We start from the raw sequence: 13,777 nt of genomic DNA, 5'->3' as shown, positions 1-13,777 counted from the left end.
TGCACCGAGCAGACATAAAACCCATGTTGAGGTTTTACATATGTTCCAATCATAGCATCACAATACTTATTTATTGGACAGGCATATAACACTTTCCGTAACGTGGTAACTACCACTTGGCTGATATTTATTTGCTCTTGTTGATCTCAGTGCTCCAAAACATGTGGATTCGGACGGAAGGAGAGGTCAGTTACATGCACAGACAGACTGGGCACTGCTGTGTCCTCTCATCTCTGTGACAATGACAGGAAGCCAAAGGTGCGCCGACGATGTAGCGAGTTTCCATGCCCCTTCGTCTGGAACACGGGGCCGTGGAGTGAGGTAGGTCATGAAGGTGTCATGGTGGAAAGAACTCTAGGTTTATGTTACTCAACAAATCTGTTCTCGCTTAAGCCAAATGCATTTATGTCAAAGGCTGTGATAACTTTTGGGAATTGTATGTAGTTGTATGACAGGTAGTATTAGTAGCGCTAAGACTATTGTAAGTCCATGTGAAGGTATTGGAGGTGACCTTAGCACTAAGATTGCATTGTACATCTCCTGGGGTTGTATGTACTTCTTTCCTCTTCATGACGTGATTGAAAGGGTTAGGGAAACAAGACATAATCGGTGCATACAAATTAACTGAATTGTATCTAGATCCATATGAGTGAAATCAATTCGAACAAGACTTCCATTATACAAATGAGAGGGAACTGATGGACACATCTATCAAAGTTTTGGTTGAAACATCATAATATCCCAATCTCATAAATCAATGCTCATGATGTTGATCACTGGATTGTCTCTTCCAGATTTGATTATTTACACGGCCAACATATAGCTGGAATACTGCTGAGTGTGGTCTTTTTTTGTTGTCATTTAATCATCTGTCATCATGTTGCCATTGCTGTCATTGTTTTATCATCAATGACTGGCTTCTTGCAGTGCACATCGTCCTGCAGTGAGGGGAAGCAGATCCGTACTGTGGTGTGTCAGTCGGTCACCCGGGAGGGCTGGATACTCCCAGGGCAGGTGCCCAACCGCTGTCCAATAACTGAGAAACCTACACGAGTCCGATACTGTAACTACGGTGACTGTAATGCTGATTACAGATGGAGAGTCGGCCCATGGGGACAGGTGAGTGTAAAACTTAGAGAATAACCTGGAATAGTTTATTTTGACAGAGATTGTGCTCATGGAACTGCAGGGTAGCCAAGTGGTTAAAGTTTTTGCTTATCATGCTAGGCCTGTGTTAAATTTTTCACATATGTACAATATTGGAAGCTCATTTCTGGTGTCCTTCACTCACTCACTCATATAAGAAGTTAATTTACCATGGGCAGTTCATGTTCCGTCAGTCACACTGTTCCTTCCACAAAGCCCTTTATTTCAGTTCAAAACCGACCCGTGAAGGTCCAGGGTAGAATAGACCTTCAGCAACCCATACATGCCATAAAAGGCAATTATGCTTGTCGTAAGAGATGACTAACAGGATTGGGTGGTCACGCTTGCTGAATCGGTTGACACATGTCATTGGTTCCCAGTTGAGCAGATTCATGCTCATGCTGTTGATCACTGGATTGTCTGGTCCAGACTCAATTATTTACAGACCACCGCCAAATAGCTGGAATATTGCCGAGTGCAGCATGAAACTAAACTCACTCACTCACTCTCAGTTCTAAACCTGAAATGAAGCAAGTTTAGATTGCCAAAGGTTCATATTTTGATTCTCCTGTCTCACTGGAGCTTCTTTTCAATTTAAAAGGCATTATTTGTTTCTGAAAAAAAAATATGTATTCAGGAACTAAGTCTTTAGTGGATTTTGTGATCTGCTGTTCCAACAGTTAAAATATTAATGCATTAATTATTGTATTCTCTCAAAAAACATGTGTCCTTGCTGAATAGATATTGTCTCATAGGAGATTCAAGTGTTTAAAACCTGTGTCCTTGCTGAATTGATATTGTCTCATAGGAGTTTCATGTGTTTAAAACATGTGTCCAACCTGAATTGATATTGTCTCATAGAAGGTTCAAGCATGTAAAACATGTGTCCAACCTGAATTGATATTGTCTCATAGAAGGTTCAAGCTTGTAAAACATGTGAAGCATATGTTGAAAAGCGTAAAATCAACTCACATGTTTGACCACAATAAAACTCATTCTCCCAAACAGAATTTTATCAGTTAACTTCTTGGCATGGGATGGAGGAAGTTTTAAAACAGTAACAAATGTCTTTTCTGCAGTGTACTGTGCGCTGTGGCCATGGGAAGCAGCGGAGGATGATCAAGTGTGTCGACAAGAAGGGGCGCCGGAAGTCCAAGCGGCGTTGTGTCCGACTGTACCGCCCCGAATCCAGCAGGGCTTGCTACAACGGGCCATGTAAGATATACTTCACACTTCAGCAGCATCATGGTGGAACAAGTATATTTGGATGACAACTTCTTTCATTTAAGAGCACAATGTTTTGATACAGGTTCTTGTGTCGTTTTCAAGTGTGAATTAACAACGATTTGATAAGGTTCTTGCAAGTGTGAATTCAAAGTGTTGTGCTCTTGAATTATGAATTAAAGAAGTTGTCATCCTTTTATATACTTGTTCTATCTGACTTCCAACTTCTAAAGATGCTGCTGAAACAAGCATCAATGTGGTGTAGCAGGAACATCTGTTTAAAAGTATAGCGTAATGAAAGTTATAGTATTTAAAATTACGTTTTGTCATTAAATTTGACTCTAACAGTGTTAGTGTTAAGAAGCAGTGAGATGATACATTGGTGTATTGTGAGACTTCAACAACGATACGATACACAACATATCTTTTTCTGTATCACTACAAGACTTTATACTTGCTATCAAAAATCACTTGTGATTCTTTCAATGATCTTCCAGCATTTTTTTTCATTTTTTCAAAATCAAAACATCTTCAGCTCGTTTCCATTCATTGTTTAATAAGCTCTATTCAGGTTATTTAGTAAATAACACATTTGAAAAAACTAAACATGAAAGATTCAGGGTGTCACATTTTATCAACACAGATTCCAGAGCTCACATTCATTTTGCATTTTAGACTAGACTCTTATACTCACATTAAATTCATGATGCATTAATTTCATGATTTACAGTATTGAGGATTGGGTCATAATTATCAATCTATGCTTACTCACTGTGCATCTAATAAGAGTATGACATAGATAATATCTGTATTCTCCTCTTCTTCATCATCCATCATTTGTTGCCTAGGTTATGCTAGATCATGCAAGGAGCTAAAGGAGATCACTACTATCCGGGTGGATGGGGAGTATAAGCTGATGGTGGACCGGAAGCTGATCACAGTAAGTGATGCACCAGGATGAGGTGCAAGATGAACCAGAGATGATAACATTCAGAGTGATTTTGTATTGAAGTTATTATCGGCAATAATCCAGCTATAGAAGCGATCTGTGAGTAATTGAGCATGGACCAGGCTTGGACTAGAATGGGTCCAAATTTTCCACCCAGTTACCCCACCTCTACCCTACCCAAATACCATTCATGTTAATGCCTTACATCAAATTTGTAAGAAATGGCAATAAATTCCTCTGCTTGGAGGCCAAATTTTTGAGTGTTTCAATATCTCAAACATGCGTGATATTCAAAACTGGTGGCTATAAATTATGTCTAAATCTTCAAGGACAATACAACTGTCAGTCATGAAAGAATAACATAATACATTGTTTAATCTTTTCGTCACATGATCATAACGGGTCCGGCTACTGAGAAGGGTGATCAACGGCATGAACATTAGTTTATCCAGTTGGTATATGATGAAACTTGACCACCAAATCCCATTATTTAAATTGAAGTAATCAAGTTGGTTATACGTCAGTGTTGCAAACTATCACCTGCCCGACCATTGGGGACCGACTGTTTTGTGACCAGACTGTCAGTTTTAACAAGTTGCACCTCTTATGGTCTTTGACAAATCTGACTTTGAGTACAATGACTAAAGTCTTGACTGAAAAAAAGTTGAAAACATTAAGCAGTTTCCCTCCTCTTATTAACCTTCTTATCATTTTTCTTAACGCCGAAAATTCTGGACTCAAAATTTTCTAACTGGTCTTGTAACTTATGAGAGCTACCAGACCAGGTATGTGGTTGAAATGTTGGGGAGTTTATAACGCTGTTATACCTGGTGTCATGTGTTGCAGATTTACTGTAAGGACATGAGGAAGTCCCTTCCCCAGGAATATTTGACACTTCAAAATGACCGCCATCAGAACTATGCAGAGATGTTTGACCACAGGTAGGTGACTGACCATGTAATAAAACTGAATAACATCTTTTACTCCTGTGCAGTGTCAGTGTGTGAAAGTCTTGCTTAGACGGCTTCTTCAGGTAAACTGTGTTTGAAGATGCCAATCAGATGTGACTTTATTAATATAATTCAGCTTCGCATATTTATCAGCTTGATTCAGACATTTGGGTTCCATTTCACAAAACTCTCGTAAGCCTAAGATGTTTTAACTTTTCTCGTTGCATTCATACTTCTTATGTTACAGTATTGTAAGTACGAATGTTACAAGAAAAGTTACGAGAGATTGGGCTTAGTAGAGCCTTGTGAAATGAGGCTCAAGATTATTAGGAAATAATCTTCACACAGAGTACAAATTTTATATTGGTAGTATTATATTATATACCATGATGTCACACACTGAGTTATGAAATATTTACAATGTAATGACCTGTTTTGTTAATGTTTGCAACGTGTCAGTTAAGTTCATTGTCAAGCTAGAGAGATTGGGAAATGCTTCTTTGAATGCTTTGCTCTCTCAAACTGATAATTTACATGTTCGGATGCTGACTTGTTGATTTCAAACATCTAATTTTGATTGGATGGTCATCACCCCTGGAAATCCTGTAACTAAGCATAGCCAGAGTGCAAGGATTGCATTGTGAAATATGACCTCCTTTTTAATTTGAGATTTGTTAAGTAGTAGTGGGTTTGAGACTTACATAACTGATTTATATTTCCAGACTGATTATGATATAATTTACATGTTTTGACTGACATGCAACTCACTTCTCTGATTGTCAGACTGCGGAACCCAGCATCTTGTCCTAACAATGGCACACGCCCTCAAGTTTGCACCCGTTGCCGACGGAAACCATACAAGCAAGCAGGCAGCACAACTTACTCCAAAGTCAGAATAGACCTAAACACTTTAAAAATATTACGTAAGTCTACATTAATTGTTTATAAAGTTTGCAACATTTAAAGGTCTTGGAGATTCAATTAAAGCCAAATTAATCATTTGAAGCAATCCACTTTGCCATTGACATATATACAGTGATATCACATCCTCTGATTTCTTTAAGTTAAAGGCAAATGATATCACAGCCTGATATCACCTGATGACATTATGCATCATCATATCATGGTCTAATATTGTTAACCATATAGCCTCTATATTGAAAACTAATATATCATGCTCAATGCTGGTATGTTAATATTAAATATTGTTCATCTTTACTCCAAACAATGTTTAGCTATTTCCAACGAAAACTCAACACAATAACTTGACAGTTCTCGCTCATTCTAGAAATAATCCAAGAGTGCAAAGAGCATATGAAAATTTCATTGGTTACTTGAGCTCTTATACACAAAAATGTTGTTACAAATGCAAAGAAATTAAATGAAGAGTTTCTATATTCATGGTTATTTTGGCTAATGAGGAAAGAAAGGAACAAAGATCTGATGATACACAAATGTTTTCATGCTGCAGCGACTGATGGAACTTTCAGTAACGTCCACAGTGGGAAGCTCATTCCATATGGTACAGCAGGAGATTGCTACAGCTCAAAGGCCTGCCCACAGGTAAGTCTAATCATCAGCAAAGCAGGCATCTAAACCAATAGAACTGGGCTTCTGTCTGCCTTGACCAGTAGAACTGGGCTCCTGTCTACCTAAACAAGTGGAACTAGGCTTTTGTATACCTAAACCAATAGAACTGGGCTCTTGTCTGCCAAACCTGTAGAACTGGGCTTTTGTCTACATACATATGTAGAACTTTGTTCCTGTGTACCAAAACCAGTAGAACTGGGTTCCTGTCTACCTATACCAGTAGAACTGGATGCCTTTCTACTTAGCAGAAAAAAACAGGCTTTTTCCAACCAGATTGAAGAGGACACACTCATGAAGAAACATTGTATTTGATTGTGATTGTAGGGCCTCTTCAGCATTAACCTGACTGGGACCGGTCTGGCAGTGTCCGAGAACACAACATGGACCCTTGAAGGGAACAAGGCATCACAGAGAATATGGCGTCTCAGGGTAAGGGTATAGCATTATCAGTGTCTACGCTTCATCAGTGTAGCTGCATCACCGTTGTGCGCCTGTTTAGGGAGTAGCAATATTAATAAGGTGTCGCAATATCATCCTAATATACCCATGCAAAGTGGATAAATGTAACTTACTGGCAAACAAGGACAAGTTGAGCACAGACCTGACAATTGACCCATTATTACCATGTATGAGTGCTGCCCACTGGCGCTTACCATTGTGAATGAAGGGGGCCCCAGGTTGCCCGTGATCAAGTGTAGTGCGATGTGTGAAGCACATGAGAGTCTTATGAGCAATGCATACAGAATCAGTTTCATCATCATGCACTGCACATGCACTAGCCTACATCTGCTCTCCGTCGCACAAACCAAACAGGTTTGCTCAACGCTGTGCACCGGCTGCTTCTCATTCTCTGAACTTCAACTTAACCTTGTATGCCTGTATGAACTTGTAAACAGTAGTCTCACATGCTGTACATGAAGGTGATGTTGTGGTTTACAGGATGGAGAGATTATCCGTGGTGTATGTGGGGGGTACTGCGGCGTGTGTTCCCCTGACCCCCGGACAGGCCTCCACTTACAGGTCCTTCACTGAATGTAAGTCACTCAGTTCGTCCTGTTTTTGATTTCTTTGATTTAGAACAATTAAACAATACCTCATGAAAACTGAAGAAGTACAGATAGACAGTCCTAACTGAATATATGGCATTAATCCACATCTTTGGCTAGGGCTTGTTTGTTGTTTAAAGCCACGTTCAGCATTATTCTGGGTATATGGTCCAGTAATCAACGACATGAACATCAATAGGATGGGATACGATGACATGTTTCAACCAAGTCGGAAAGCCTGACCCCCCAATTGCACTAGTGCGACGTTAAACAACATTAAGCAACCTACGAACAAGTTGAATTTAGCATTTGAGTAATGAGGTTAAAAGGTTTATTTTTTTCTGTTGGAAAATACACCCCAAAATCATGCAAAATTCTTCTCATTCTGGCCATATTCTGTTGCAGTTAGCTTGGCGACAGTTTACCAACCACTCTCTCACTGTAAATATCACCAAGTACAAGTTGCCAGCACGCATATCTGTACAACATGGACCAAGGTATTTATTGGATGTATCAGTCTCTCCGTCCACTACACTTGGGGAGTCAACCCTAAAAGGGTTAATAGTATGCAGCATTTGGAGGGTTAACTCACATTAGAAGCATTTGATACAGTTACAGGGAGACCCTAAGGATATCAACAATGAAAGGGGTACCTCAGTCACAGGAAGTCCATGATATCAACAGTGATCAGGTACCTCAGCCATAGGAAGGCCATGATATCAACAGTGATCAGTTACCTCAGCCATGGGAAGGCCATGATATCAACAGTGATCAGGTACCACAGCCACAGGAAGGCCATGATATCAACAGTGATCAGGTACCTCAGCCATGGGAAGGCCATGATATCAACAGTGATCAGGTACCTCAGCCACAGGAAGGCCATGCTATCAACAGTGATCGGGTACCTCAGCCAAAGGAATGCCTTGATATCAACAACAATCAGGTACCTCAGCCACAGGAAGGCCTTGATATCAACAGTGATCCTGATATTTCAGTCATGGATACTAGTCATCCACACCAAAGGATATGTCCTAGTACCCCTGCCATGGGGATGTCATAGGATATCAATCCTGGCCATAATCCTGGTACCAAAACCACAGCAAAAATAGACAAGGATATTAATCCTTATGGTACCCACCACACAAGATACCAGTGGTGCATACATGTATTTAGCTGCTATTACCCAACCCACAGGAAAACCACAGGATATCAACAGTGATCCTTTACTTGAACCACAGGATATCAACAGTGATCCTTTACTCGAACCACAGGATATCAACAGTGTACCTTTTACCCAAGCCAAAGGATACAAGCAGCGTTCCTGGTACCCCAACCACAAAATACGAACAATGTCAGCCACAGGATATGAACATTCATCCTGGCATCTGTGTGGGGACCTAGTGCCATTTTGAGAAAACAAGTAATGACATAACTGATGTCATGTGACCAAAAGATTCAGAAGTCATATGGCTGTAAGATGCAGGGAGTCACGTGACTGTTATGCACAGTCTAAACCTGAAGTATCCCTGAGATATACAAGATATCACATGGTTTCAGACAATGAAAGTAAATAACACTGTGAGGATTGTTTTAGTGTATTCAAGTTAAGGTTGTGTTACAAGTACCTGTACAATATTTGAACTTACATGACTATGGCCATTCTGCTTGTGTTATGGCTTGTGTTATGATATTGTCTTACCACTGGTTTTACTTCATATATGGAAGGGAAACTGTGGTAATATTTTTTTCAACATTAGTGTCAAATGTATGAAGTAGTACTATTTATATCACCACTACTTTTGCTGCCAGTGCTGAATGTAAAGGTAGTACTACTTGCATTACCACTAGTATTACTTCTATTATCACAAGTGAAGGGTGATACTACTTGTGTCACCACTAGTATTAATGCAGTGTCACTCATACAAAGCCATGCAACTTATATCTCTGTTTGTATACGTGCTTGGCATTACATTTATTTAAGAAAATTCTTATTGAAAAAAAATAAATGAACTTATTCGGACAATGATTTCTGTGAAAAACATAAAAAATAGAAAGAAAATAATGTGACACATAAACAAGAAATGATTTGAAGCTGATTTAAGTCAAAGAAAATGTTTATGTACTGGAATTATACAATGTTTCCCTGATACTCTTTGATAAGAAAACATGAAAGAGTCTTTACATTGCTTGTGTTCTAGTTCTTGATCTTTCACAATCCTATTTAATGATGTTTTGTTCATTTTCAGGGAATGACCTCTTAATATTCATAGGGAATTTGAAATTAAAGACATAAAATATATCTTTCTAAAAATATTTCCAAAATATTTTGTACCCATAATGCATGATATATTCAGAATATCCAGCAATCTTTTTTACTTTTTCAGTAAAACTTGAGGACAAATAAATTTTTTTCAACATTTTCAGGAACAAATACAAAATTCCCTGTGCTTGCTGAATATCAAAAGGTCATTCCTATGCATTTTTGTCCAGGAATTTCAGGATTAACCCTTCAAGTGCTACCAGTACTCCACCAGTGTTTGTGTTAGCACTCTAAAAGGGTAATAGTCATGCAACAAGTGCAATATCACCCATATTTATGAATGCAATGATATTGGAACATTGTGTGTTTACAATTGTCCGAAGGGTTATCATGTCTTACAATATTTTACCAACTGAATGACGTGTTGAAACACACTAACAATAAACATGTATTGAACCATCTGAGGGAATGATGTCATCGCAGATCACAATAACTTCATTACTTTGAATACTCACTTAATGTTTAAAAAACAACAACATTTTTTTATAGGTATAGATAATATCAGTTTGTCAATTACCTCCCTTGTTTCTAACATTTCTGTTGTAAGCTTAACAATATCATATTTTATTTGAAAGTAAAAGACTTATCTTCAATTAGTACTATTCTGTCAGGTGATGTAATTTTAGAAAGTATTTCAATAGGTCAGTCTTCAAAAAAGAAATATTTTCTGTCAAAAAATGATATTGACATCTACATCCTAAGAAAATAAAACTTGTTTTGGTAATGATATTATGTTATGCCAAGAATGCCAAGCAAATTTTGGAATTGTGGCTAGTTTCAAACAGTAAGGTTGTGGACTTAATTTAAACCTTAACTTCCCAAGCCCATTCATAATATGGAAGTCAGTGATTTGCTTGTTAGAAGCAGCAGCTATTGGGATGAGTCTTGATCGGACTTGCTGATTTGGTTGATGCACATCTTCACTAATGTCCAGTCACACAGATCAATGCCTGTTATATCAGTCACTGGATCATCAAGTCCAGATTTGATTGCTTTCATACTGATGTACATATGTCATGGTGCTGACTGTAGCATTCAATACATTGTTTGAAGTTATGTAAAATCCACTCACCACTGAAAGATACGATGCATACTGCCAATGCAAAACTTTATTCTTACAATCCCTGAAAATTCATGTGAACACTTTTTTTCATAAATAATTTTTCAATGATGGATCAAAAAGTGTGTAATTATTCAACAACCATTTCATGAATCTGAACTTGCTTGCAAGTCAACCCTGAAAACATGATAATGTTTCCCTGCATACTGTTTGTCATGCAAAGCATATTCATATTTACTTTGACAATTTTTTAACTTTTATGTTATCAGGTCAATGTTATAAACATGAGATTTAGTTTTGAAAGCATTCTGTTATATATCTACATGTCAGCATTTATATCCTTTCACTCATTCGTATTTGTTTTGTTTGTGTCATTTGTGTTGTTTATATGAAATGTATTTTACCATGGCCAAACCATTTTTTCCTTTCCTTTTACAGGTGATCCTGCAGTTTCTTTTGAAAATATTTTAAGATATTTAAATAGGTATTTTAGGAAATTAATCTCAAACCCTTACACATTTCTTTATTTTTTTATCATTATGATCTGGCTCTTACATTATTTTGTCCAAGCATAAATCCATGTATGTCATAACGTCAGCTTAACGCCATCTCTATCTCATAATGGTTTATTCCATATTGTTACATCATAGGAACTATTCATGATTGTTCTCATCTGCTATGAGATATGACATAATTCGTTGGAAAGACATGAAAAAGACATAATTCGTCAAAAAATCTTTAAAACACAATGGCCATAACAGCACAAAGAATTCTGTAGGAAATACCAATATCTCTCTATGGTGAATGAATAGGCTACACATTATTTTAAATATCATCGTGCTGAATCAAAATGATTTAAATGTAGCAAATTAGTTTAGAATTTATTTGTTTGGGTTTTTTATGAAAAAAAATGATAAATTGGAACTTAAAAGTGTCCATGCATAACACTGTCTTGTTTGGTCTGTTTACTTGATCAGACACTCTCATAATAGGATGTATATAATCTCATTGTATGTATATTTCTGTGTATTACAAAATGGTGAGAAAGTAGTCAGCATGACTATCTTCTATAATCCAGGGTATTACAGATATCAACCCTGGATAAGTGAGGATGTCAGCACTGAAATTATAAGTATATGATCTCACAGGTCTAGATGTAATTGTATAAAACCATTATTCTTAGTATGTATTTGTACATTTTAGTGTAACTTAATTATGTCCCATCAAATGGAACCTCTTCGGTATTCATTATTCTGATGAGAATGGATTTACTTTCATCTTAATAATCTTGCCATACCAAATCTATCAACTCACCATATCACAGTACCTCATTAAAGAGATGATTAACTCTTTCACCTGTCTTGTGACAATGGTTTGATGCTCACTCTATCAGCCACTGGTATGCCTAGTCAAGGCTTGCATGATCACAAAGGAATCGTAGCGCTAAGATGATCGCAACTACCATGCTTTAACATAGACTTATGACTGTCGTTCCTTATGATCACTTGAGGAACAGACCCCAGGGCCTGATTTCACAAAACATCATAGCACTAAGGTGATCGTAGCTCCCATACTGCAACGTATACTTACGACAGTCATAGCGTTACAATTGCTATGTGAAATGGGCCCTGGTGCGTTATCAATCTGAAACTAACTTTACTCAGAATTATAATTGAGGTAGAAATTTCTTAAATATCAGCACGTAGCTATTGTGTGGCACAATGGATAGTGTGCTGTACTCTTGAGGTTTTATCGAAACTTTAGCATTTTTGTGGAATGTTAGTCATTGGTTTGGTTTGGTGTAATGCAGACATGAAAACAGCAGACTTCTAAACCATTTTACGCCTGTAATTTTGCTAAATGTGAATTTGTTTCAATCAAATTTGCGCTAAAACTTTCTGAGCTAATGAAACCAACACTGTCTGTTTTCCGCACTGTATCGGGCACGATCAGTGTCTGTTGGATCTGTTACATAAAGTCTCGGTCATAAATTATATTGATGCAAAAACATAAGCTAGTATCATATTTTCTCTTTTAATTACTCACCAAATATGGCTATTGAAGTATGTTCATTTTTAATATGCTAATAACAACACATCAGGTAAAACATTTAGTAAATATGAAAAAAGGTTACCATGGGTTTTAGTGATAAATCATACTTATTGTGTTGTGATAGGATATGCATATTTTCTCTCTTTCCTTCTCAGGAGAAAGGCATTCTTGATCCAGATTAAAACCACAGAAGTATTCTGAAAACATGACCACATTATGTCATCACTCGTTCTGTGGTATTTAAAATCATGAAATGTATTTGGGAATTTTTTAATAAGAAATTTATAGGAAATAATCAGTGATCACTCAACATCGACTAAAAAGGTTTCTTTGTACAACGTTTTGTATGTATTGGTGTAATGAGCTGTACTTCCTTAATTGTCTATCCATGCCTGTTCAGTATATACTCAAAAACAAAATTTAAGGACCACTCCAATTTTAAATATTGAAGTATTAGATTTTCATATTATGATCCATGTAATACTTAAATTTTGAATATTTGACTGGTCCATAACTTTTTGTTTTGAGTATATAACGACCGAGTCTTGTTTGTATAGATGGCGTGATGTTTTGATATTAACAAACAGTAATGTGAATACCTCGGTTTAGTAATGATGATAATGTTTGCAGTATGTAAATATTGCTGATGTGATAATGTTGTAAAATATAGCTTGTGTTGTCTGTGGAATTATTCTGTAAATATTTGATAAATGCTGTTGTAATTCTTCTTTAAGGGTCACAAAAACAATCATGGATGGTTGATAGGTCGTAATTGTCACTGATGGGAATTGTCTTGATGGATATTGTCCAGTGGCAATTGTTTAATGGTACTTGTCCTGCTTCTCGTATTGTATTTCTGTTATAAAAGGTTTTACTTGTACAGGGTCAATTTTATTAACTTTAACATGGTAATTTGCTTAGTGTTCCAAGTTCAAAGGTCAGACATAGTATTTTATGCCAATTTATTTTCACTGTTATCATACCAATATGGACAAGGCTGAATGTCAGTTGTAATTATAGATAAAAGATAAATAGAATTTAATGCATGAACCAAATATATTCAGAAATGGCCATTGGGTTATTTCTTTTCAAAATATATGCTTACAGTGCTTTGTGTGTTTAACCACATTTTTGATGGGCTTCTTCAATGGTTGTCGCCATAGCAAAGTAATTAATTTATCTTTCTTGTATAAGCAAAACCATATGTGCCGCTTTACTTGCAATGATGGAAGGATCTGATGGCATTAATATAGGCTGCTTGTTCACTTTCATGGTCTGTTTCCGCTTTAAACTATTAACTTTAATTAACGGATATTCTTCATACATTTTGACAAATTTAAGTTATTCATGATTTAAGTTTAATGATAGGGCTGTTTATTCACTGATTTGTTCATTATTTGGTAGGCCTGTGAATATCTGGGTTAGAAGTCATCTTCAGTA

The 13,777-nt window shown here is 36.9% G+C and overlaps 1 protein-coding gene across 1 annotated transcript in view; it reads left to right on the top strand.

Annotated features, from left to right (window-relative positions):
- LOC137295936 (A disintegrin and metalloproteinase with thrombospondin motifs 9-like) overlaps window positions 1–8,964 on the top strand; it is a 128,324-nt gene extending 119,360 nt beyond the window's left edge. Inside the window, exons 31-40 of the mRNA XM_067827527.1 lie at window positions 151–321; window positions 928–1,119; window positions 2,226–2,361; window positions 3,219–3,310; window positions 4,166–4,260; window positions 5,053–5,192; window positions 5,741–5,832; window positions 6,184–6,288; window positions 6,799–6,893; window positions 7,311–8,964. Coding sequence (XP_067683628.1) covers window positions 151–321; window positions 928–1,119; window positions 2,226–2,361; window positions 3,219–3,310; window positions 4,166–4,260; window positions 5,053–5,192; window positions 5,741–5,832; window positions 6,184–6,288; window positions 6,799–6,891 — 1,116 coding nt within the window. The 3' untranslated portion in view covers window positions 6,892–6,893; window positions 7,311–8,964. The remainder of the gene's footprint in view (window positions 1–150; window positions 322–927; window positions 1,120–2,225; window positions 2,362–3,218; window positions 3,311–4,165; window positions 4,261–5,052; window positions 5,193–5,740; window positions 5,833–6,183; window positions 6,289–6,798; window positions 6,894–7,310) is intronic.
- The last annotated feature ends 4,813 nt before the right edge of the window (window positions 8,965–13,777 follow it).

This window comes from Haliotis asinina, chromosome 9 (assembly GCF_037392515.1).
Source record: "Haliotis asinina isolate JCU_RB_2024 chromosome 9, JCU_Hal_asi_v2, whole genome shotgun sequence".
Lineage (NCBI taxonomy): Eukaryota > Metazoa > Mollusca > Gastropoda > Lepetellida > Haliotidae > Haliotis > Haliotis asinina.
Note: the sequence above shows the minus strand (reverse complement) of the source record. Positions and strands in the feature narration are given on the sequence as shown.